Raw genomic sequence first — 23,029 nt, 5'->3', positions numbered from 1 at the left:
TGAGACAGGGAATCACTATGTACCCCTGGCTGGCCTCAGACTCAGAGATCTGCCTGCATCTGCCTCCCAGATGCTAGGCTTAAAGGTGTGCACCACCATGACCAGCCCCATTTGAAGTCTTTTTAAAGTTATGTTTTAAAATTAGCTTATAGAGTAGTGGGCTTCTATGTGATTCCTTGGTACATCCTTATTTGGATTACATCTGTTAGGATTCTGTACATGCACAGCTTGGGGGTCTTGTCTGGTGCCTTATGTCATCAGCCAGCAACTGCGTCCCCGCCTTAAAAAGCCACACATGGACCCCCATGCTCTCTCTCTGCTCTTCTCTTCCTGTGTTTCCTCTCTCTGTCCCTGCTCTGTTCCCTCTGCCTGGCTCCCCCCACCCCCCACTTTCTCTCCATTAAAGCTCTAAAAACTAATATTGGGTTCTACCATGGCTGTTCATCCTTTCAACATCTCACTGAATAAACCCTACACTCCGTCACTCACCCACCCTCTCTAAACTGTACCACCCCCAGCATCCCTCCCCATTTAAGACCTCCTCTACTGCCATGGTCCTGTTGTCATTTCCAGGTTGCTACATTCCAAATTAAACAAACAAATCTAAAAAATTGAAGCTATGATCCACATATAAGAGAGAACATGTGGTATTTGATTTTCTGGGCTTGGGTTAGCTCATTCAGTGTGGTATTTTCCAATTCCATCCATTTCCTCATTTCTTTCTTTCTTTCTTTCTTTCTTTCTTTCTTTCTTTCTTTCTTTCTTTCTTTCTTTCTTTCTCTCTCTTTCTTTTTCTTTCTTTCTTTCTTTTTTTTGGGGGGGGATGGGGTTGGGACAGGATTTCTCTGTGTAACAGCCCTGGCCATCCTGGAACTCACGCTAAAGTCCAGGCTGGCCTTGAATTTACAGAGATTTACCTGCCTCTGCCTCCCGAGTGCTGGGATTAAAGGCATGCACCACCACCGCCTGGCTTCCATCCATTTTCTTATAGCTTCTATAAGTTCATTCTTCATTACACTGAATAAAATCCTGTGGTGTAAATATACATTTTCATGATCTGTTCTTCAGCTGATGGACGTATAAGCCAGTTCCATTGGGTGGATAGAGCAGCAATGAATATTGATGAATGAGCAAGTGTCTCTGTAGTGGGATTTAGCATACACCCAGGAGCAATGTAGCTGGATCATTCTAGGTTTGTGAAAAACCTCCAAACTGATTTCCGAAGTGGTTGCACTACTTTACACCCCCCCAACAGTGACTGGGGGTCCTTTTCCCACATCCACGCCAGCATCTATTGTCATCTGTGTTCTTGGTGATGGCCATTCAGCCCGGGGTGAGGTAGTTTTGATCTGCATTTCCCTAATAGCTCAGGATGTTGTGAACACATTTAAATGTTCACTAGCCATCTGTCTTCCTTCTTTTGAGAATTCTGTTTAACTACATAGTCAGTTTTCAAGAGGGCAGTTTACTCTCTTGAAATAAAAAAAATCACTTTATTTTTTAAAAATTTCATTTTATGAGCATTGGTGTTTTGCCTGCATGTTTGTCCTTGTGAGGGTGTCAGGTCCTCTGAAACGGAGGTTACAGACAGCTGTGAGCTGCCATGTGAGTGCTGGGACTTGAACCCAGGTCCTCTGGAAGAGAAGTCAGTGTGTTCTTAACTGCGGAGCCATCTCTCCAGCCCGTCTCTTGAATTTTTTAAAAAGTTCTTTTCATAGTCTAAGCTCTAATTCTCTGTCAGATGTACAGCTGACAAAGATTTGTTCTTTTTATTTTCTTTTTCTTTCTTTCTTTCTTTCCTTCTTTCTTTTTTTTTTTTTTTTTCGAGACAGGGTTTCTCTGTGTAGCTTTGGTGCCTTTCCTGGATCTCACTCTGTAGACCAGGCTGGCCTCGAACTCACAAAGATCCGCCTGCCTCTGCCTCCCGAGTGCTGGGATTAAAGGCATACGCCACCACCGCCTGGCAGATTTTTTTCTTAGTCCATAGTCTTCCTCTTCACTCAATTCCATTTCCTATGTTGTCTAGAAACTTTTCAGCTTCTTGGGTCCCGTTTGCTGAATGTGCTACTGGAGTCCTGTTCACAAAGTGATGATCTGTGCCTTTATGTGGAAGCACATACTGTGTCCTCTAGCACTTTGGAGCATCAAGTCTTATCTGAGGTTCTTGATCCATTTGGGGCTGTTTTACACAGTGTAAGAAATAAAGATCTGGTTTAACTCTTGTACATACTGATATCCAGTCTCCCTCATACCATATGTTGAAGATACTGACTTTGCTGTATATTTTGGCATATTTATAAAAAAATGAGGTAGCTGAAGATGTATGGATTTATATCTGTGTCCTTTGCTCTATCCCAGTGATCTGTTTGTTTTTGTGACATATACTGTTTCTATTACTATGGTTTTGTAGTATGACTTGAAATCAGGTATGGTGGTCCCTTCTACTGTATTCTTTTTGCTCGGGATTGTTTTAGCTATCATCAGTATTTGTGCTCCCATATGAAATTTAAAATGACCTTTTCTATGTCTGTGAAGAACGGTCCTGGAGCTTTGGTTGGGATTGGTTTTGGTAGGATGGGCATTTTCACAGTATTAATTTTTCTGATCTGTGAGCACAGGAGGTCTTCCCATTCTCCTCTCTTTCTTCAGTATCTCAAAGTTTTCACTGTAGAGGTCTTTCACTTCCTTGCCTCCGTGTATCTCGATAGCTGATTTTTTTTTTTATTGTGTTCTTTGTGAATGGGACTTCTCCCTGGATTCTTTTTTCAGTACATTTGTCTGTGGTTGATAGGAAGGTAATGGATTATTTGTATGTTGATTTTGTATCTTGCCACTTTGCCAAAAGTGGTTGTCATCTCTAAGAGTCCCTTAGTGTCATCTTTAGAGTCTCGTATGTATGAAATTACCCACAGAAAGGGATATTGGACTTCTTTTTCCATCTGTATTCCTTTTATTTCCTTTTCTTTTCTTAATGCTCTTCCCAAGACTTCAAGCACTGTATTCAACAGGAGTAGGGAGAGCGGGTACTGTCTTCCTGCTGATATTGGTGGGAATGTTGTGAGTTTTTCTCCATTACACATGATATTGGCTATAGTTTGTCAGATAGAACATTTTTATGTTGGTGTGTGCTCCCTCTACGCCTGGCCTCTCTGTGACTTTCATCATGAAGGGATGTTGGATTTTGTCAATGGTCTTTCCATTTCTGTGGACATGTCTATGTGATCTTTGTCTTTGAGTTCATTTATGTGACAAATTACACTTACTGATTAATTATCCCAAGTCTCTGGAATGAAGTCAACTTGACCCTGATGAATACAGTATTTTGTATCTATGGTCATGAGGCTTTTTTTTTTCTTTTACAACAGTGGCTATGATTGGCCTGCAACTTGCTGTGTAGACTAGGCTGGCCTCAGACTCACAGAGGTCTGCTCGCCTCTGCCTAATGTGTACTTGGGATTAAAGATGGACAGCACCACGTACTGCCTACTGTTCCTTTTTTGTTGTGTCTATCTGATGCTAGATTCATTAAAATGAACTTGGGAGCTTCCTTTCATTTTCTATTTTATGGAACAGTTTGGTATTAGTTCTTTCAAAGTCTGCTGGAATCCTGCTACAGTGGTTTTGTTTTGTTGTTGTTAGATTTTTGATTACTGCTTCTGTATCATTGATGGCTGTAGATTTGTTTGAATTATATATTTCACGTTGTTTTAATTTTTATAGGTCATATGCATCTAGAAATTCATCCATGTCTTTTAGATTTTTCCAATTTAGTGAAATACAAGTTTTTAAGGTATGTCCATATGACTCTCTGAATTTCCTTGTTATCTGTTATAATGTCTTCTTTGTAATTTCTGACTTTACTAATTTGGATCTTTTCTCTCTTTTTGGCTAATCTGTCTAAGGGTTTGCCAACTTTGTCTTTTCAAAGAACCATCTCTTCATTTAATTGATTCTTTTTTTTTTTTTTTACATATTTCACTGATTCTTTGTATTTTTGTTTCCATTTCATTAATTTCTACACTGATCTTAGTTATCTCTTTGGACTGCTTTTGGATTTTGTTTGTTCTTGGTTTTCCAAAGACTCAAAGTCATTAAATCATTAACATCATTTATTTGAGTTCTCGCTGATTTAAAAATATCATTATTATTAGTGGTGTGTGTGTATGTGTGTGTGTGTGTGTGTGTGTGTGTGTGTGTGTGTGTGGTAATTGGGGGCCTACACGTGTTATGGCACACATGTGTAAAGTTGAAGACAAATTTGTGTGGTCGGCTCCCTCTTTCCCCCTTTATGTGTATTCCAGAGATAGTGTTCAAGTCATCAAACTTGCGTGGCGGGTGCTTTATCCGCTGAGCCACCTCCCTGGCCCTCTCTGCTCTTTTGACATAAGCACTTAGAGCTATAAACATTCCTCTTCTGGTTGCCTTTTTTGTGCCCCATAGGTTTGGGATGGTGTGTTTTCATTTCTGTTCCATTCTAGAAACTTCTAAAATTTCCTACCTGATTTCCTCAGTGACTCAGTCATCATTCAATAATGTGTTGTTCAGTTTCCAGGAAATTGTGTATTTTCTGTAGCTTTTCTTGTTGTTAATATCAAGCTTTATTCCAATCTGGGTAGACAGACTACAAGATGCTATTTTAACCTCATATTTGTTAAGAGTTGATTTGTGTCTTAATATGTGATCTATTTGGAGAAAGTTCCACAAACTGCTGAAAACAATGTGCATTCTTTATTTAGTGTTTGGGTGGAATGGTCTATGTATCTGTTAGTCCATTTGGTCTTTGGTGTCCTCTAATGCCAGTTTTTCTCTGTTCACTTTTTGCCTAGATAAGCTATCCATTGGTGAGAGTAGGGTATCGAAGTCACCTACTATTACTGAGTTGGGGCAAATCTGTGACTTAACATCTACTAGTACTTGCTTTATGAAATTAGATGCACCTGTGCTTGGTGTATGTATTTAGAACTATAGTATCGTTTTGAATGACTGTTCCCTTGATGAGTATGAAGTGATCTTATCTTTTCTGTCTAGTTGGGTTTTAAGTCTACTTTGTTAGATATTAGAATAGCTAAGCCTGCTTATTTACTAGCTGCATTTGCTTGGAGTACCACTGTCTATCCTGTTCGAAGGTGGTGTCCGTCTTCGGTTGTGGTGGTCTGAAGGAGACATGTTTTCCATCGTCTTGGGTACTTGAATACTTGGTCCGCAGTTGGTAGCTCTGTTTGGGGAGTTTTAGGTGGTGCAATCTTGTTGGAGGTAGTACATCACCGGGGGTGGGGTGGGGGGGTGGGGGCGGGCTTTGGTATTAAAAGCCTTGTGTCATTTCCAGGTCTCTCTGCTTTCCTCTTGCATCAAGCTGTGAGCTCTCAGTTTCTCCTGCCACCATGTCTGCTGAGTGCCACCTCGTGTCCTTGGCATCATGGACTCCTCCCTCTCTAAGTTGCCTTGGCTATGATGTTTTCTGACAGCAACAGAGAGGAAATGAATACAAGAATTTCGAGATTACTCCAGAGATCCACTGCCCGTTTTCCTAAAGGAAAGTTTGACCACACTGGCATAAAGTCTGGAAAGTTTGCACTTAGGATGACTTGTAGGGATGGGTTAGAGAGGCCAAGGGTGGTTACTGCCAGCAGAATCAAGATATCTTCTCTGATGCTACAGCCCCAGGTGAGGCTGCCTCCCCGCAGCCACCCCTGGAAAGGATCTCCAAGGGACAGAGGTTACATGGACAGGAAACTCCACAATTTGTCACCTGCATGTCAGATTACTGAGTTTGCCCTCCAGGCCTTGCTGTTACCTTATAGGAGCCCTAACACTGTGTCTTAGTCAGTGTTCTATTGCTGTGAAGAGACAGACACCATGACCACAGCAACTCTTACAGAGGAAAACACTTAATTGGGGTTGGCTTATAATTCAGAGGTCTAATCCATTACCGTCATGATGGGTAGCATGGTGTCACACAGGCAGACGTGATGCTAGAGAAGTAGATGGGGGTTCTACATCCGGATCCTCAGGCAGCAAGAAGAGTAACGCTGAGCCTGGCTTGAGCTCCTGAAACCTCAAAGCCCACCCGCAGTGACCCACTTCCTCCAACCAGGCCAGACCTACTCTAAACAGGTCACACCTTCTAAGAGTGCCACTCCCTATGGGCCAATGGGGGCCCTGTTCATTCAAACCACCACATGTGGGGTATCTTCACTTCTGAGAAAATATCATCAGGCAAAAAGAGGGAAATGGACATGAATATTAAATAATCCTGGCCATTAGGCATAGGAAGGCAGATTGGATGAATTGCCTCTCTGTAAGCAATTTGAGTGTGCCACTCATGAGGCAGCTGATGTTCAGTGTGCTGTCGGGGGAAGAACTACGTAGCCACCCCCTCCCCAACAACAGGAGTGAAAGGATATCACCTGGCTGTTGCCCCACGCTGTTTAACTGGTTCTTTGTAGAATGAAAATTCATCATGACCAAATGCATTTTTCTACACTTCTTGAAAACCGGGGGGAACTTCCTCACCTGCCACAGAAGTCAGTGAGATGAACTTTATCCCTATCGGTTGAATTTAGGTGCAACCGAGGACAAGGTATTTCATATTTGTTCTAGATGAAACCTTAATGTGATACTTTCCAAGGGTAGGAAACCAAAACCAAAAAAAAAAAAAAAAAAAAAAATCTCAAAATGGCTATTGCTTTAAAAACATTAATATAGTCTACATTTTAATTTTTTAGTGAGTTCTCCAAAAGATGCCTGAGGGATGCCAGGCTCTGCTGATCTCTCTAAAAGTGCTCCTTCCACTACCCCCGGACCACTGGTCCTCTGTGCCCACCAGGTGTTGGTTTATACTGTACAGTAGTCTCCATTGGCGAGCTCATTTCCTATCTACTCAGCTAGCTATCATTAACTGAGATCTGAAAATATTCAATGAAGAATTCCAGAAATAAACTATACATAATTTAAAAACAGCTTGTATTACACTATATTATTATTACAGTTCTCGATATTACTCACTTATTGTACTTAGTATATGGATTAAAGTTTGTCATAGCGACATATACATAAAGCAAAGTACAGTGTCTATGGGGCGTGGCTCTATCTTTTGGGCATTGTGGAAAGTCTTGGAACTCGGTCCCTCCTGGGATAAAGAGAGCCGCTGAGTGCCACAGGTGGCTACTTCATTTGTCTCCTGCTGGAGGCCATGAGCCCCCGAGGATGAGTCTGTAAGCAGATCTCAGAATCTGGGGCATGTGACTACTGAATTCCAATAATGGCTGAGTCAACAGTGAGTATAGGTGTCTGTCTCCACACACACATTGTCCCACACATCAAATGGCTGATCGCTTCATGACAGCCACTCAGCCTGTAGGGTGATGCTGGCTTTGGCTGCATCACAGGCTTCCTTCCCAGCATACTTGGAAGCTTGTGGTTCGTGTCCTCTGGCCTCGGAGGTGCAGGGGGTGGGTAAGTACTGCTTAATGCGTCTGCTCTGTGGGTCCTGCCCAGGCCTGGCTGGGTTGTTCTGTCCTGTTGTATTGCTTCACTCCTGTGCTGGTGAGATGGACATGTACACATTTCTGCAGGTCACCTACTTCCAGGGACCTCTTTTTCCAGGTGAGAAAGGACAGTGGGCTTTTGGTAAATGTGAGCTTTGACCTATGCTTCTCTTGCTGCCTCTCTGTGGAGACTCCGAACATAGTGTCTGCTCCCAGAAGGGCCTATAAAATGCATCTACTCCAGCAGTCAGGTTTCCACACTGTGGACCAGCACCTGCTCACCTTTCTTACAATGATTCCCTTCCAGGCACCACACAAGAGTTAATCAGAACTTTCTTGTGATGATGTCATATGTACTGCTGACCAGGGAAGAGCAGCTGCTGCCTGCACCCCCCAGATTAGCTAGCCATTCCTCCAACACATGTCAGAGGTTTCAAAGGCAAATAACAGCTCCTGAATTCCTCAACGAATTTCTTTCCTTTTGAGAAACATCATGATTTGATAGATGAAATAAATACTCCAATACATGCTATGGGTACTTAGTACCCATAGAGATTAGAAAACTAGGAAGGGGCTGTAATGACTAATATTGTCAGCTTCACTGGATCTGGAATCAACTAAAATGCATGCTGCTGGGTATGCTTTCCAGGGATTTTCTTCATCAGATTATTTGAAGTGGGAAGATTCACCCGATGGCCACACAGGTCGAAGGACACGGAAGAGGGAAGCTTTGCACTCTGTCTGCTTGCTTTCATTCCTGCTGGCAAGTTCATCCTTCCTGTTGCTGTGGCAACCCTTCACTGACATTAGAACCAATGCTCCGGGATCCCAGCACAGCCTGAAGACCAGCAGCTCCCCAGGAGTCCTCCAGGCCTTCGGCACCAGATTGGGTCTGTTGGGATCAGCCTCATGGGCTGGGCAGGTACCAGAGTCTCTATATAATGCCCACATGCATGCACACGCACACACACATACACACACACACACACACACACACACACACACACACACACACACACACATCATATATTCCTTTATTTCTGTTCCTTTAGAGAAGCCTGACTAATACAGGGGCAACAGGGGAGATTTTGAAGGAAGGGGGATAGAACCCGGGTGATAAAGGAGAAGGGGGAAATAATGGGACAAGAAGGGTTAAATGGGTTAAGGGATACGAAGGCAGAATAGTGGAGGAAGTTTGGGGAGGGGTAACACTAAGGACCTTTGAAAGCACTGCTACTGTAGACACTTTCTAAAATACATGCACATATAAAAAGAGTTTAAATGGACTTACCCTGTAATTGAGACAATGATAGGCTATTCAATAAAAAGCCTTGTGCTAGGTAGAGGTTACTTCTTCTTGAGTTGTTGGCCAGTGTTGTTGGTTGTTTTTTACTCTTTTGGGGGGCCCACCACCCAGCTCCCAAATAAATCACACGTGGAGGCTTATCTTTACTTATAAATGCCTGGCCTTCTTGCCAGCTTTCCTTAACTTAAATTATCCCATCTATCTTTTGCCTCTGGGCGTTTCCTTTTCTATTCCTGTATACCTTTCTTTGTTTCTTATTTCACGGCTTGCTGTGTAGCTGGGTGGCTGGCCCCTGGAGTCCTCCTCCTTCTCTGGCTACTTCTCCCCCTCCCACCCCCACCCCCACCCCCACCCCTGCCCAGATTTCTCCTATATATTCTCTCTGCCTGCCAGCCCCACCCATTCTTTATCCTGCCTTGCTATTGGCCATTCAGTTCTTTCTTAAACCTTCAGGTGTTTTAGACAGGCACAGCAACACAGCTTCACAGAGTTGACAAATGCAACGTAAACAAAAGTAACACACCTTAAAACAATATTCTACAACAGGTCAGTGGGGTTCCATTGACCTCCACAAATACTGTAGTCTATTGACGCTGCTTTGGCTACCCTCCAGAACTTTTTGGTAAAACCCTATTGCTGAAGACACCACACACTTGAGTCACATAGGGCATGGTGAAATCAACCTAAACAGCCCAGAAGCTTCATCTCTGATGGAGAGCCCTCATGGTGCTGGAAGGTTCTGTGCATACTGCTAGGGGAGAAGAGCAATCATCAGTCTTATGTAGTTGTGAATCCTGTGAGCTACAATAATGACTATCCTGCCAGAATATGGCCTCTAGTGAGATAGTTGCCCAAATGCTATGTAAGCAGCCATCTTCTGATTGTATTTAAGGACAACTCCATTAGGCAGAACTCATTCCCAGCAGTGTTACTGGGGACATAACCCTTGGCTGGCTAGGTCGTAGACCACAGGAGAAAACCCAATACTTTATTCTGCTAAATGAACACAATAAACTGTTCTTATCTTTATAACCATAGACTCCTCATCTCTCAACCCATATCCGAGGAGCTTATTTCTGTAGTAGATGGCAATTAATAGAGTCCCCCCCCCCAAAAAAAAAGATAAAGTCATCTTTTTCTTTATATCTATTTGTGGCTTGTTCTCTGAAGTTTTGACTAGTTGTGGTTTTCTTTGTCATGGTCTGTTGCAAAGACATTTATTTGGTGGGGGTAGGTGGTACCTATACAAGGATTTTTAAAATGCCCGTGTATGTGTGTTATGTGCAGTACCCAAGGAGACCAGAAGAGGGCATAAGATTCCCTGGAACTGGAGTTACATGTGGCTGTTACCTGCCAGGTGGGTGCTGGGAATCAAACCTGGGTCCTTGTGCAAGAGCAGTCAGTGATCTGAACCACTGAACCACCTCTCCAGCCCAGGAAAGTTCTTTAAATGATGCTTTTCCTATTTATAAGCTGCAGCTTCCAACAGCAGGACACTGTCTCTTTTGGCTTGGCTTAAATGAACTTATGTGGCCTCTTTAAGAGGACCGACTTGTGCTTGTGGCCCTGAGATGGGCTTTTCAGAATAACTCCTACCTCCTTGCTCTGGCCACTCTGTTTCCTCTTCCTTCTCACTAACTGCTTTGCTCTGGATCCTGATCTAAGGACATAACCTAGGGCAGATTGTTTTCTTATTGACAGACTTAACCTTTTAGAGCTGTCCTGGTTCACAGCAAAGTGGAGCAGAAGGTCCAGAGATTTCCTATCTGTCCCTTGCCCTCCACATACACACACAGCCTGCCTCATCATCATTCCCCAGAGAGGTGCATCTGGTATCATGGATGAAGCAGCCAGACATATTACTCTGAGTGTGCAGTTGGAGTGCTCTGTTTTCCTGGCCATTCGGTGGTTGTGGACAAAGGAACAACACATGTCCTCCCTGGCTGCATTGCCCAGATCGGCCTCACTGCCCTAAAGATGCCCTGGCTCCAGCTCCTAACCCTCCTCAGGGAACCTGAAGCCCTGGATGGTTTCACTGGCCCCTGGACACACGGAGTCACCACCTCAGTGGGCAGGATCTCATCTCCATGTTTGTCAGAGAGAGAATTGACTTCAGTTCGAGACCATCCCTTGCCCTCATGATACTATTAGTGCTAAGTGTGCTGTGAAGTAAATAACAGTCCTTGTGGGTTTTACTTTGCTAAACATTTTTAAAGATTCATTTATTATTCATTTTAAGTGTATGAGTGTCTTGTTTGCATGTATATATGTACATTGTATTCATGTCACAGAGGTCAGAAGAGTGTCGGATCTCTGGAACTAGAGTTATGTATGATTGCGAATAGCCATGTGGGTGCTGGGAACTGGACCTGGGTCTTCTGCAAGACCAGGAATTGTTAACCACTGAGATACCTCTCTAGCCCCAGTCTTTTTTTTTTTTTTTAACCACATCTATTTTTATTCTCATTTGATTCTGTCATGGTACTTTGGTTCTGGTTTCCCCCTCCCCCTCCCCCCACCATCCGCAGTGCTGGGGACTGACACGAGGGCCTTGTGCATGCTAGGCCAATGCTCTGCTATGGAGCCACACCACAAGCTCCTGTAGTGGGGCATCTTCTCATGATCATTTTCCATGTCACCATCTACTGTCAGGCCTCAGTACTTAGGTCTCATCTTGGAAGACCTACGTGTTTGGAGACTTTTCATAGATGGTCGGAGACTGTCTGTCCCGTCCTGTTCACTACTCAATCATTTTGCTCTAAATTGTTGACCTGTCAGATGGTGTTAGCAAAGCTGGTGAATTCTCCCAACCTCTGGTCCGCTGCTGCCCATTTCATCCATACCCTTCCAAACTGCCTCCATGACAGCACAGCACGAGAGGGGTGGCGCTGAGCTTTCCCGTCTCCTCTGGGGCAAACGTTTTCCTGTCCCTTTCAAGCTTCCGGAAGTCTACTAACCTGGGAACCCACAAGCCTCACGGGATTCTTTTCAGTCCTTAAGCTTGCTCAACTGTTGAATGTTCTTCTTCCCCAAGTTCTTTCTTTTCCCAGAGTGGCAGGGAACCACACAGCTGCCCATTCTACTGTCACTCACAATAGTGCCTGGCCCTTCCTCTCCATCATTCACGCATCTTCTCTGTTTACCTCAATCCTCTCGGTTGGAGCATATTTATGATCAGCGACTGGCTGTGCTGTGACCTTCCAGGGTTGTATAGTGGCACAGATATAGCCTGGCTTCACGCCTTGCTCTGTCACGTGGTGGCTGCATGAACATGGGACAACATGGCATATTCTAGGGTGCGTGATGCTGCTCACTAAAGTTCATTTCCTGTCCAAGGTTAATCATCGTACTAAACCAAACCAAATAAAGCCAGACCAGATACACACGGTCTTCATTGGGGTTTCCATTGCTGTGGTAAAACACCATGATCAAAAACAACTTGAGGAGGAAAGAGTTTATTTCACCTTACGACTTGTAGTCCATCATCCAGGGAAGCCAGAGCAGGAACTTGGAGCCAGGAACTGATGCAGACAGAGGCCATGGAGAATCCGTGTTTACTGGTTTGATCCTCATGGCTTGCTCAGCCTGCTTTCTTATACAACCCAGGACCACATGCCCAGGAATGGCACCGCCCCTCCCATATCAACCATCAGTCAAGAAAAATGCCTTCCGACTAGCATACGCGCCAATTCTATGGAAGCATTTTCTTGATTAAGATCCCTTCCTTCAGATGATCCCAGCTTATCTCAAGTTGATATAAAACCAGCCAGCACGTTTGACTCTGTCAGCTCAACACATAAACACATTGCTCATTAAGCTGTGGAGGCCCACAAAGGTTTCCTAGTGAGATCTGAGCTTGCTTTACCCAGCAGGCTGCATTAGAGGATTGTTTGACCGCGTGTGTGGTTACCAGGTGATTGGAAGGGGCTGCACTTGGCTGTGATAGCGGGAGGTCTTTTACTCCCCACCTTAGCATTCCTATAAAAGGCCCTTTAGAAGATACAGGAGGGGCTGGTGGATAATGATCCAGGCCCTCCCGAGGCTATCCTGTGTTTCTATTTGTTTCTCTCCCCTCTATCCTTCTGTCTAAATATTTCTCCCTCCTCAAGAGCACCCTGGGGAAAAAGTAGGAGCAGGCCTCCCAAAGAGAAATGGGTAGGTCCCCCACATTAAGCCAGAATATTTTTTGTTGTCCCTAAGATGCTATGTTAATATGACAATATAAAACATCCCAACTTTTAAAAGTCCCACAGTTTTTAAACGTTTTAACATTTTAAAAGTTTAGTCTTTTTTAAAATATCCAGAGTCTCTCTAAAACTGCAAAGTTTCTCTAAAATTCCATCTCTTTAAAAGTTTCAAAGCCTCTCAACTGTGGGCACCTGTTAAATCAGAATAAATTAAAGACTTTCTTACTCTAAGAAGGAAGAATGGGGCACAGCTATAATCAAATTAAACCAAGTCGAAGTTCAACAGTACAAAAGTTTCACTGCCTGGGACTCACTCACAACCTTCTGGGCTCCTAAGGGCCTTGACACCTCCATTTTTGTAGGTCTGCCATTCACAGCACACACAACTTGTCTTATAGGCTCAAGCTGGCTCCACTCCACACCTGCTGCTGTCCTTGGCAGCCATCCATGGTACTGGCATCTCCAAAATGCTGGGGTCTCTGCAACTGGACTGCACTTTCACCAGTACCCCCCTCCTCAGCTCTCTCCAGGGACTCTGACCCTGTCACGTGATACCAAGCCACAACTTCTCTCCATGACCCCTTCAATAGATGGCTTTCTACCACAACTGAGGGTATACCTTCACCGATGGCCTCTCCCAGCCTCTTTTCAGGAATTCCAGCCAAGGCACATGGTAGCAAGCCTCGGTGGTTCTCCATCATCCCTTCATGCTTTTAAAAGCGGTACCACCTAGAAAACTCTTACACATTACCAAGTTCAGCTGCTAGCACAAGGTATAGCCTCAGCCCCCTCTGGACCACAGCTGCTATGTGCTGACCCTGAGGAAACGCTTCCCAGAAAAGTTCACCTCAGTGATGGTGGTCTTTTCTTAATTACAGCCGATTCTCAGCTCCAGCTGACCAGCATCGATTGTTCCAGCAAAGCAAATGTTTCACTTTAGTGGTTCTGGTCTCTTGTTAATCACAGCTGGCCAAAACCACAGATTCTTAAAACAGCAAACGGCTTGGATAATCTTTAAGGGACTCTCAAACTTCCCTCTGAAGCTTCCCAATCCAGGTCTCCAACGACTGTATTTCTCTCAATTCTCTGATTTTTGAAACGCCTCGAAAACAGCCCGCTGAGCTCTGAGCACTTATTGGCTTTTCTAGCCCACAATGTTCTAAGCTCCTCCCACAATCCTCCCCCAAACACACCGTCAGGTCTGTCACAACAAAATTGCACGACCTGGTACCAATTTCTGTTTGAGGGTTTCTAGTGCTGGGATAAAAACACCATGACCAAAAGCAGCTTGAGGAGGAAAGGATTTCATCTTGAAGTTTATAATCCATCACCCAGGGAAGTCAGAGCAGGAACCTGGAGCCAGGAACTGATGCAGAGGCCATGGAGGAGTGCTGCTCACTGGCTTGACTCCCCCTGGCTTGCCTAATCTGCTTTTTTATGTCACAGGACTACCTGCCCCTCCCTGGGGCGGGGGCACTTCCACAGTGAGCTGAGCCCTCCCACATCAATCACCAATCAAGAAAATACCCCCAAGACCTGTCTACAGGCCAATCCTCTAGAGGCATTTTCTCAATTGAGATCCCTTCTTCCCAGATGACCCCAGCTCATGTCAAGTTGACGTAGAAACTAGCCAGCACAAACACACAAATCTAAAATAGACTTGAAAAAAAGTAGAGCGATGAAAGTTCTTGTGTGTCTTCACTCTGTGCGTTTAGAGTAGCTGAAGACATGAGTTAAAGTCACGTCAGGTAAGAGACCACCATGACTGTCCCAAAGAGATTGCTCGTTGTGAAAGGGTGTATCACACTCAAAAAAATGTAATAGAAATGACCAGATTAAAAACCTGGGTCTTATCCACAGCTGACTGCTTCAAACAGAATGGGGACCGAAAGAGTATCAGACCAAGAGGTGGGACGCGAGGTCTCTTCCTGATTAATGTCCATCTATCAGTGAAAGACAAGGGAGAAGGGCCAGGACAACTGCTTTCTTACAATGCCATAGACTCGCTGGAGGAGAGAACACACTAGCAGTGAGCACAGCTTTGCTTGCTCTGTGTGCTCAGGTAGATGAAATATTTTCATAACTAGTGCTGTGGCTTGGGTATGGTTTGAATATGTCATATTTTTCTTTACCTTTTCCCCCTTCCTTCTTCCTTCTTTTCTTTTTCCTCCCTCCTCCCCTGTTTCTCTCTCTCGACAAGGTCTTGCTACATCGGTCTGGCTGGCCTGGAATTCACTTATTGCCCAGGCTGGCTTCAAACTCTTGGTAATCCTACCTCACCCTCCCTAAGGGCTGGTATTGTGTATACCACCATGAACATCTCTGAGTCTGTACTTTAAGCCTCATGTGCTGAATTTAATTGAAAATTTGAGGTATTAAGAGAGTAGACACTTACTCCAAATCTGGTGTCTAGAGGTGGGGTCTGTAGGAGCTGTTGAGAAGCTAGATGAGGTCATTAGGGTGGAATTCCATGCCTAAGTAACCGAGGGCTTTATAAGAGGAGGGAGAGAGGCCAGGACATCTCCTCTCCTCTCTTCTCCTCTCCCTCTCCTCTCCTCAGGTCCCCTCCCCTCCCCTTCCCTCTCTTCTCTCTCCTCTCTTTTCTCCTCTTTTCCCCCTCCCCACAGCATATCAAGACTGAACCACCTTGAGACCACCAAGAGGTTAGCAAATAGACAATCACCAAATGCAAGCTCTTCGCTATTGGTCTTCAGAAGGATAAGTCATTGCAAACCTCTCTTTGCTATAAAGTTACTTGGCCTCAGTTATTTCGTTATAGCATTGCAAAATGGATTAATACACCTAGTCAACTATGATCTTAACTGGTATAGGTCCAGGCTTACCATCAATAGGCCTTCTTAGGGTGGCCTGGGGGAAACCAGAGGCAAGAGTTAGCTAACCATGGGTTGGTCATGAAGACTGTGGCTCACAAAAAATATGCGCTAATGCTTAAAAAAAATAGTCTTGCTCGGTGTGGTAGCACATGCCTTTAATCCCAGCACTTGGGAGGCAGAGGCAGGTGGATCTCTGAGTTGGAGGATAGACAGAGCTACATCATAGACTCTCCAAATAATTAGTCATCAGTGGAAAACTGATGTTTCCATCTTATTCTAGGGATTCATAACACCTGACTACTGTGGGAACTAGCGTGGGTCTCACAGGCATCAGGGAAATGAAGCTGCCTTTGGTAAGACAGGACATAGACCCTCTGCTTTAATTGCTAGTTGGGACACAGTTTTGCATTTTCTACCCCAGATTCATATATTGAATTATAATCCTCAATGTCATTTTGCCACAGAGCCTAAGGAGGTAACTAAGGTCATAAGGTAAAACTCTAATCTTACAGAGCTGATGGCTTCATAGGAAGGGGAGACAGCACCTACATGCAGAGCAAAGACTTTTTTTTTTTGAGACAAGGTTTTGCTGTGTAGTTTTGGTGCCTGTCCTGGATCTTGCTCTGTAGACCAGGCTGGCCTCGAACTCACAGAGATCCGCCTGGCTCTGCTTTCCAGGTGCTGGGACTAAAGGTGTGCGCCACCACCGCCCGGCCAGAGCAGAGACTTTAATAGCTAACACCATGTGAAGAACGCTGTCTACAAGTCCAGGATCCCACGCTGGAAAACAGCCCTGTCAGCACCTCCATCACAGACTTCCAGCTTACAAAGCTGAGTTACCTCGGGCCCCTTTCTACTGTCTGTGCCCCACATCCAGTCCCTGACCCCTTCTCCAGGGCCACACCTCCCAGTTCCTACCATGCTGTTCAAATTTGACTCCATCAGGCCTTAACTTTTGGAGGAGAGGATGAGGGTGGGGTGGGGGGGATGAGAGGGGGATTGGTTGGTATGTAAAATGAGTAAAAAATTTTTAAAGAAAAAAAAACATCAAAAACCAAAACAAATTTGACTCCATCACATCCACATACCATCCCTGAACCCAGTAATACCATGTATTCCTGAAAAATGTCCCCCCTAAGATTAAAAACAGGGCCACACCCCTCCAACCAAGAGGTCCTCACAGTTCCAAGGATGCCTCGATGTTTGTACTGTTGCTGGGGAGCAAGCTGAGGGCTGTATGGAAGAGAGTCAAGGAATCTGATCAACCTTATGGTAGAGCTGGACCTTGGGATGACATCCTGGCCTCAGCAGTTATTGTGGGTGGGGATGAGAGCATCCTCAATATAATGGACCAGGACGGAGGGGCACTGGAGCAAGCAGGCCTGCCCTGAGTCTGTGAACTCTGTCCCCAATGCTGGGCTCTCAATGTACCTGTCTAGGATCAATGAAGCAGTGGGCAAGTAAGAGCAAAGACTCACTAGCAAACGCAGGAGTAACAGAAGCAGACCTCTGAGATCAAGGGCCTACAAGTCGGAGCCAAAACTTCCAGTCAAGCCCATTCTAAATGGTAACAAATGTCAGCAACCTTTCTGTATTTAACTCAAATCTACTAAAATATATAAAGCATTTCAGCCTGATGTAACAGGTTTTTTTTTTTTTTTATAAATTATTATTATTGTGATTTGCTAGTTTTTCAAGACTGGTGCTGGGGACCCAGGACCAGTGCCTGCTACCACTGAACTAATCTTAGACCCAGGTTTTCTTGTTGATAACATTGGGTGGAAGATGCAGCGTACTCCACAAAGTGAGTCATTTGAGCTAATGCCACTCAGATTAGACGTTGATATAAAAACCATATTAGACTATGAAGTAGTCTTTAAAGAGAATAACCATAAAAAGGTGCTAAAGAAATTTATGTTTTAGAGCCCAGCAGAGCATTCTTCAGAGACCATCTCCCACTTTTCTTTACAGAATCATCCTTCACAATGTATCACAAATCAAGCCTTTTCCACTTCATATATTTCTGATGGTGGGGTGCTTCTAGGACTGAACCCAAAGCCTTGCAAATACTAAGCCCCACCTCTATTATTTCTAGGAGTTTGACTAGTCAATCACACTGAAAAACCTTCTGTTAGGGGCTGGAGAGATAGCTCAGTGGTTAAAGGAATTTGGTGTTCTTCTAGAGGACCTGAGATTGAGTCCCAGCACCCACACGGGAGCTCATAGCTGTCTGTCATCCAGTCCCAAAGTATCTGATGTCATCCATCTTCTTGCCTCCAAGGGTAATGGATACACATGGTGCATTGACATACAAGCAGACAAAACACCATACAGATAAAATACACTAAAAGAGAAAAAAACCTGTTAATCATAACTCATGACCTTACCTTGTTTACCTATTTCTTGAGACCATAATTCTCCCCCACTTTGAACTTTTAAAGTTTGATCCATTAAACAAACTGAAAATATGTGTGAACTTTGAGCTCTTGTTATTTCAAACATGAGGTAATAAGCAAGCTGTATTAGGCTATCAGACAATGTTTTTTAGAGTACAGTCCTTCAAAATTCATTAGAGGCAGCTGATATTTATTTTGCCATTCAAAAATGTATTTAATGCCCATGCCCTCAACTATGATTCAAAATAGGCATGAGATTCTAAAAATATAATTTCATATCCCCAGGACTCTAGAAATATTTGCTTGCCATATTTTAGAAGTTGGCACTGAAAAGCTGGAGAGCAGAAGTCTGAAGCTTTTTTGGTCTCCTCTTTTGAGGCAACAATCATATTTGGTTTTGGTATATGGTAGTTAACTATCTGCAATTTGGTGTTTGCCTACAGTTTAAGTTACCCATGGTTAACAGTGGTTAGAAAATATTAAATGGGGGCTGGAGAGATGGCTCAGTGGTTAAGAGCACTCGACTGCTCTTCCAGAGGTCCTGAGTTCAATTCCCAGCAACCACATGGTGGCTCACAACTATCTATAATGGGATCCGATTCCTTCTTCTGGTGCACATGAAGACAGAGCACTCATATACATAAAATACATGAATAAATCAATGTTTAAAAAATAAAATATTAAATGAAAAATTTCAGAAATAAACTAAGTTTTCAATGGCCCTCTAATTAATACAATGAAACCTTCCTTGTGTTGACCACTCCGTCCTGCCCAGGAGGTATGTCATCCCTTTGTAGAGAGTATCCACACGGTATATGCTACTTGCTTGCTGGTCACTTAGTTATCTGGTTTTGATCCACGGTGGTGTTTTCAACTCACTCTTTTTCCATGATGCAATCAGCAAGAGCATTTATTACACCAAATGCCATATGGGGTTGCTCACCTGTACCTCAAGTAACTCTTATAACAGTATATGTCACTGATAGGGGGTGTGAGGATGGGTTAGGGTACTTTCTGTAGTCTGCAACATAGGAAGGTATCTGCAGATATACTCTATTAGTGACCTGTTTGCTCTAAAGAGTGCAGAGAGTTGACACTAGCTGACATTAACTGGACCTAGAGGTTTAAGAAGTGTGAGCCCAGATGTTCATAAAGATTATAATGAAAGACAATCGAAAGGGTGATAACAAGGGAGTCATGCTTATCATACCAACTCCAAGAATGTTAAAGACTACCTAGGAACAATTGTCTGTTTTCCTCTCTATAGCAACTGCGGCCTGGGTTTGACCAGGTGCTGACCTGCCAGGGACCGTTTCAGATCACTGGTCCTCTGAGTGAAGTGCAATGTCCATGTGTCTGCTTATGCACCTTTGTGGAGACGGACAACACATATGATGCCCCAGTATTCCAGACACACGGCAACTCCAGTTTCATTCACCTCTGTTTCATTGCTGAGACTCTGTATTACCTTATGGCATCATAAGAAGGGCCGGTAGAGCACAATACGAGAAACCATATTCATATGACATTTTTTTTCCCCCCAGAGCTTAGGACCCAACTCAGGGCCTTGCACTTGCTAGGCAAGCACTCTACCACTGAGCTAAATCCCCAACCCTCATATGACATTTATTACAGGTTATTGTTCATTAAGTATTCTATTAGTTGTTGTTACTCTCTTACTGTGCCCAATGCACATATTAAACTTCATCCTAGGTATACATACACGGGCAAAGCACAGTATGGAGAGGGTTCTATATATGATTGCCATTATCCATAGAGGTTTGGGAATGTGTCTCCTGAAGAAAAGGTAGGAGTCCCATGTTTATATTTTGCCCTTTGTTTCAAGAGAAAGTTCTCTTTGTTTTAGAATTCAGACATCTCACCATGATATAGCAGCTAGTTTTGTTTTAAGTTATTCATTTTTAAAGTGGGTGGGTCTGTTTAAACTTATTATTTGTTCTCCAGGTTTTAAGAGTGGCATTGATTCGTAAACTAGTTTTTTTCTTCTCATGGCATAACCCCTTATACATAGCTGAGCTCAGATGCCAGCCATTCCTCCTGATAGCTCACAAAGTTGGATCAAATTCTAACATCTTAGTTTTCTCCCTGATTCAGGGCCAGGCCCTGCCAAGCCTGAATAACCTGAGTTCCCTCCCCCTGGGACCTACAAGTTGGTAGGAGAGAAGAGACGTACATTGTCCTCTGACCTCCACATGCATGCTGTGGCATGCATGTGCCAACGCACACACAAATAAATACATGTAGTAAAATTGTAAAACAAAACAAAAAACTTTATGATTTAGGGATGGAGACATGGTGCTTGATGCTCATGTATGAGGGGCTGAGTTTGGATCCCACCATCAGGAAACCCTGCAACCTCAAGGCTTGGTGGCTACAAATCTAGGTCCAGGTTCCACGATAGACTTTGCCTCCCTCGTAGGATCAAGGAGGAGGGTGATGGAGCAGGATTCCCAATGTCCTCCTCTGGTTTCTGCATGTGCAGATACACCATGCACAGAGACATGCAGGAATTCATGACTTAGTTCCCCTTTCGTTGCACAGTTAACTGCACAGAAAATGTTTCCCAGTTGTTAGTTAATAAGAGCACACTTATGCTTGCTAAAACTCAACTCTGAAAAATACCAGCGAACCTCCAAATGCTTGCAGATTTATGTCCACTTTATTCCAGTTGGTGAGGGAATGTTGAGGCTGGGGGGGGCGGGGCATAGGGTGGGAACAGACAGGCAGGAGCTTCCCCTCTCATATGCTGGTTCTGAGAAGAGCAAACAGCAGCATGGCACCTTATGGCTTCTATAACACTGTGTGATACGGACAACGATGCTGTTTCTCATCAACCAGCATCATACAACTATCCCAGCTCTGCTCTAAGGTTTGTTTACGATAAAAGCTTTGTGGTCTAGCTAAAAGGCTTTCCAAGTCTCCTTTTATTGGTGTTCTTAGAACAAACCAAGCTGCCTGGACTGTGGCAGGAAATGGAGGACTAGGATGAGACATCCCTGTGGAGTTCACGCTACGGAAATCAATGGACCAAGGGCGGAAATTTCCCAGAGAGGCTCATTAATTAGTAATCGGGGAGCCACTGGCCCCGGGTCACAAGGCAACAAAAGAGCGAAATCACCCAGGAGCGCCAGAGCCGTTGAAATGTCAGGGTGAAAGTCATTCTGTTTGCAGTGTCCACACCTGACTTTCCCCAAGGCAGGGTCTCGCCCGAATCCCCGGCTCCGGCGCCGGAGGTGCGGACTTACCCAGCAGCAGGAGCCGGTGCGTCTGCTGCAGGTCGCGCTTCTGCTCGCGCAGCATGCGGTCGATGCCTCGGCTCACTTTCCTGGCTTCCTTTGCCGCCTCCCGCTCCTCGGCGCGCAGCTGCTCCTGTCGCCGCCGGCTCTGCAGGTCTGCTACCGGCCGAGCGCTCGCCGGGTTCCGGCCGCCGCCTCGCCGGAGCAGGGTCCCCGCGGGAGCCGGGGCTGGCACCGGGGCCGGGGCTGGGGTTGGGACGGCGCTGGACTGCGCGTCCTCCGCGTGCCGGTCGTCCGCGGTGCAGGGTGCATCCCCCGAGCTCCCGAAGAGCAGCGGTCGCAGACTGTAGCACAGGCCCATTGGGGCTCAGGGCACGGGGCGCGGGGCGCGGGCAGGTCCCCCGGGTCAGACCGTGGCTCCAGCGGACGCGCGAGGCTGCGCTGCACTCGGACCCCGGGGTGCGGGCTGCGGGGCGTGGCTGCGGTGGGTCCAACCCGAGGGCCACGGCCCCTTACTGCCCCGAGGGGACATTGTGCACCGTCTGCACGTCCTGGGCGGGTGCTCTCACCTGAGAGCGCAGCGAGCTGGCGGAGCTGACCCAGCTGCCTGGCCTTGGCCAGCCCGGCCCCGTTACCGTAAATGCAGCCGCGCAGTCTGCTCCCGTTACCGTAAATACCGCCTCCTATGGCAATATTGCTACCCTGGGTGCTTACTTTAAGTACCAGATAGACCTCTTTGCCCTGTTGCAGGGGCGATTAGGTTACCACTAGCTGGAGCTGGGACAGGGTGGAGCATTGTTAAAATGTTGGGGTTTGGTGGAATTTTTTTTTTTTATGACCGAGCAAAACTCCTGTACTGGCTAGTTGTGTCAACTTGACAGAAGCTAGAGTCATCAGAGAGGAAGGAGCCTCAGCTGAGGAAATGCCTCCATGAGATCCAGCTGTAAGGCGTTTTCTCAATTGGTAATCAACAGGGGAGGGCTCAGCCCGTGGTGGGTAGTGCCCCATTCATGGGCTGGTGGTCCTGGGTTCTATAAGAAAGCCGGCTGAGCAAGCCAGTAAGCAGTACCCCTCCATGGCCTCTGAATCAGTTTCTGCCTCCAGGTTCCTGCCCTGTTTGAGTTCCTGTCCTGGCTTCCTTCAGTGATGAACAGCAATGTTGAAGTGTAAGCCAAATAAACCCTTTGTTCTCCAACTTGCTTTTTGGTCATGGTGTTTCGGGGTAGCAATAGAAAACCTAAGGCAACTCCCAAGAATGGGTAGATGAGACCTTTGGATAGACCCTTCCCTTAAGTCCGGCAGCTTGGAGCTGGGAAGCTTTTAAAGAGCAACCCCTCTTGGACAGCCAGCCTGCTGTATACACTTGAAAGCCCTGTGACACACGCCAACTGAACAGATAATGGCAACTGAAGCCATGACTCCTGCTCCAGAAGGCCTTGCTCCAGTCATGACCACTGCAGACCACCCGTGCCTGCTTTGGAAGACAGTACCCCAGCAAGATAGGCCCTGGTGACCATTAGGTAACCTGGAAGCTCTTCTGACAGGAGGGGAAGCTGTAAGAG

At 45.2% G+C, this 23,029-nt stretch overlaps 1 protein-coding gene across 1 annotated transcript in view; it reads right to left on the bottom strand.

The window, feature by feature from the left end:
* Gnal (G protein subunit alpha L) overlaps positions 1 to 22,072 on the bottom strand; it is a 130,321-nt gene extending 108,249 nt beyond the window's left edge. Inside the window, exon 1 of the mRNA XM_052742363.1 lies at positions 21,477 to 22,072. Coding sequence (XP_052598323.1) covers positions 21,477 to 21,828 — 352 coding nt within the window. The 5' untranslated portion in view covers positions 21,829 to 22,072. The remainder of the gene's footprint in view (positions 1 to 21,476) is intronic.
* Between the last annotated feature and the right edge of the window lie 957 nt (positions 22,073 to 23,029).

Source organism: Peromyscus californicus, unplaced genomic scaffold, assembly GCF_007827085.1.
Source record: "Peromyscus californicus insignis strain IS unplaced genomic scaffold, ASM782708v3 Scaffold_17__1_contigs__length_78620276, whole genome shotgun sequence".
NCBI classification, from domain to species: domain Eukaryota; kingdom Metazoa; phylum Chordata; class Mammalia; order Rodentia; family Cricetidae; genus Peromyscus; species Peromyscus californicus.
The sequence above is the reverse complement of the archived record's forward strand: the minus strand, read 5'-3'. Positions and strand labels throughout refer to the sequence as shown.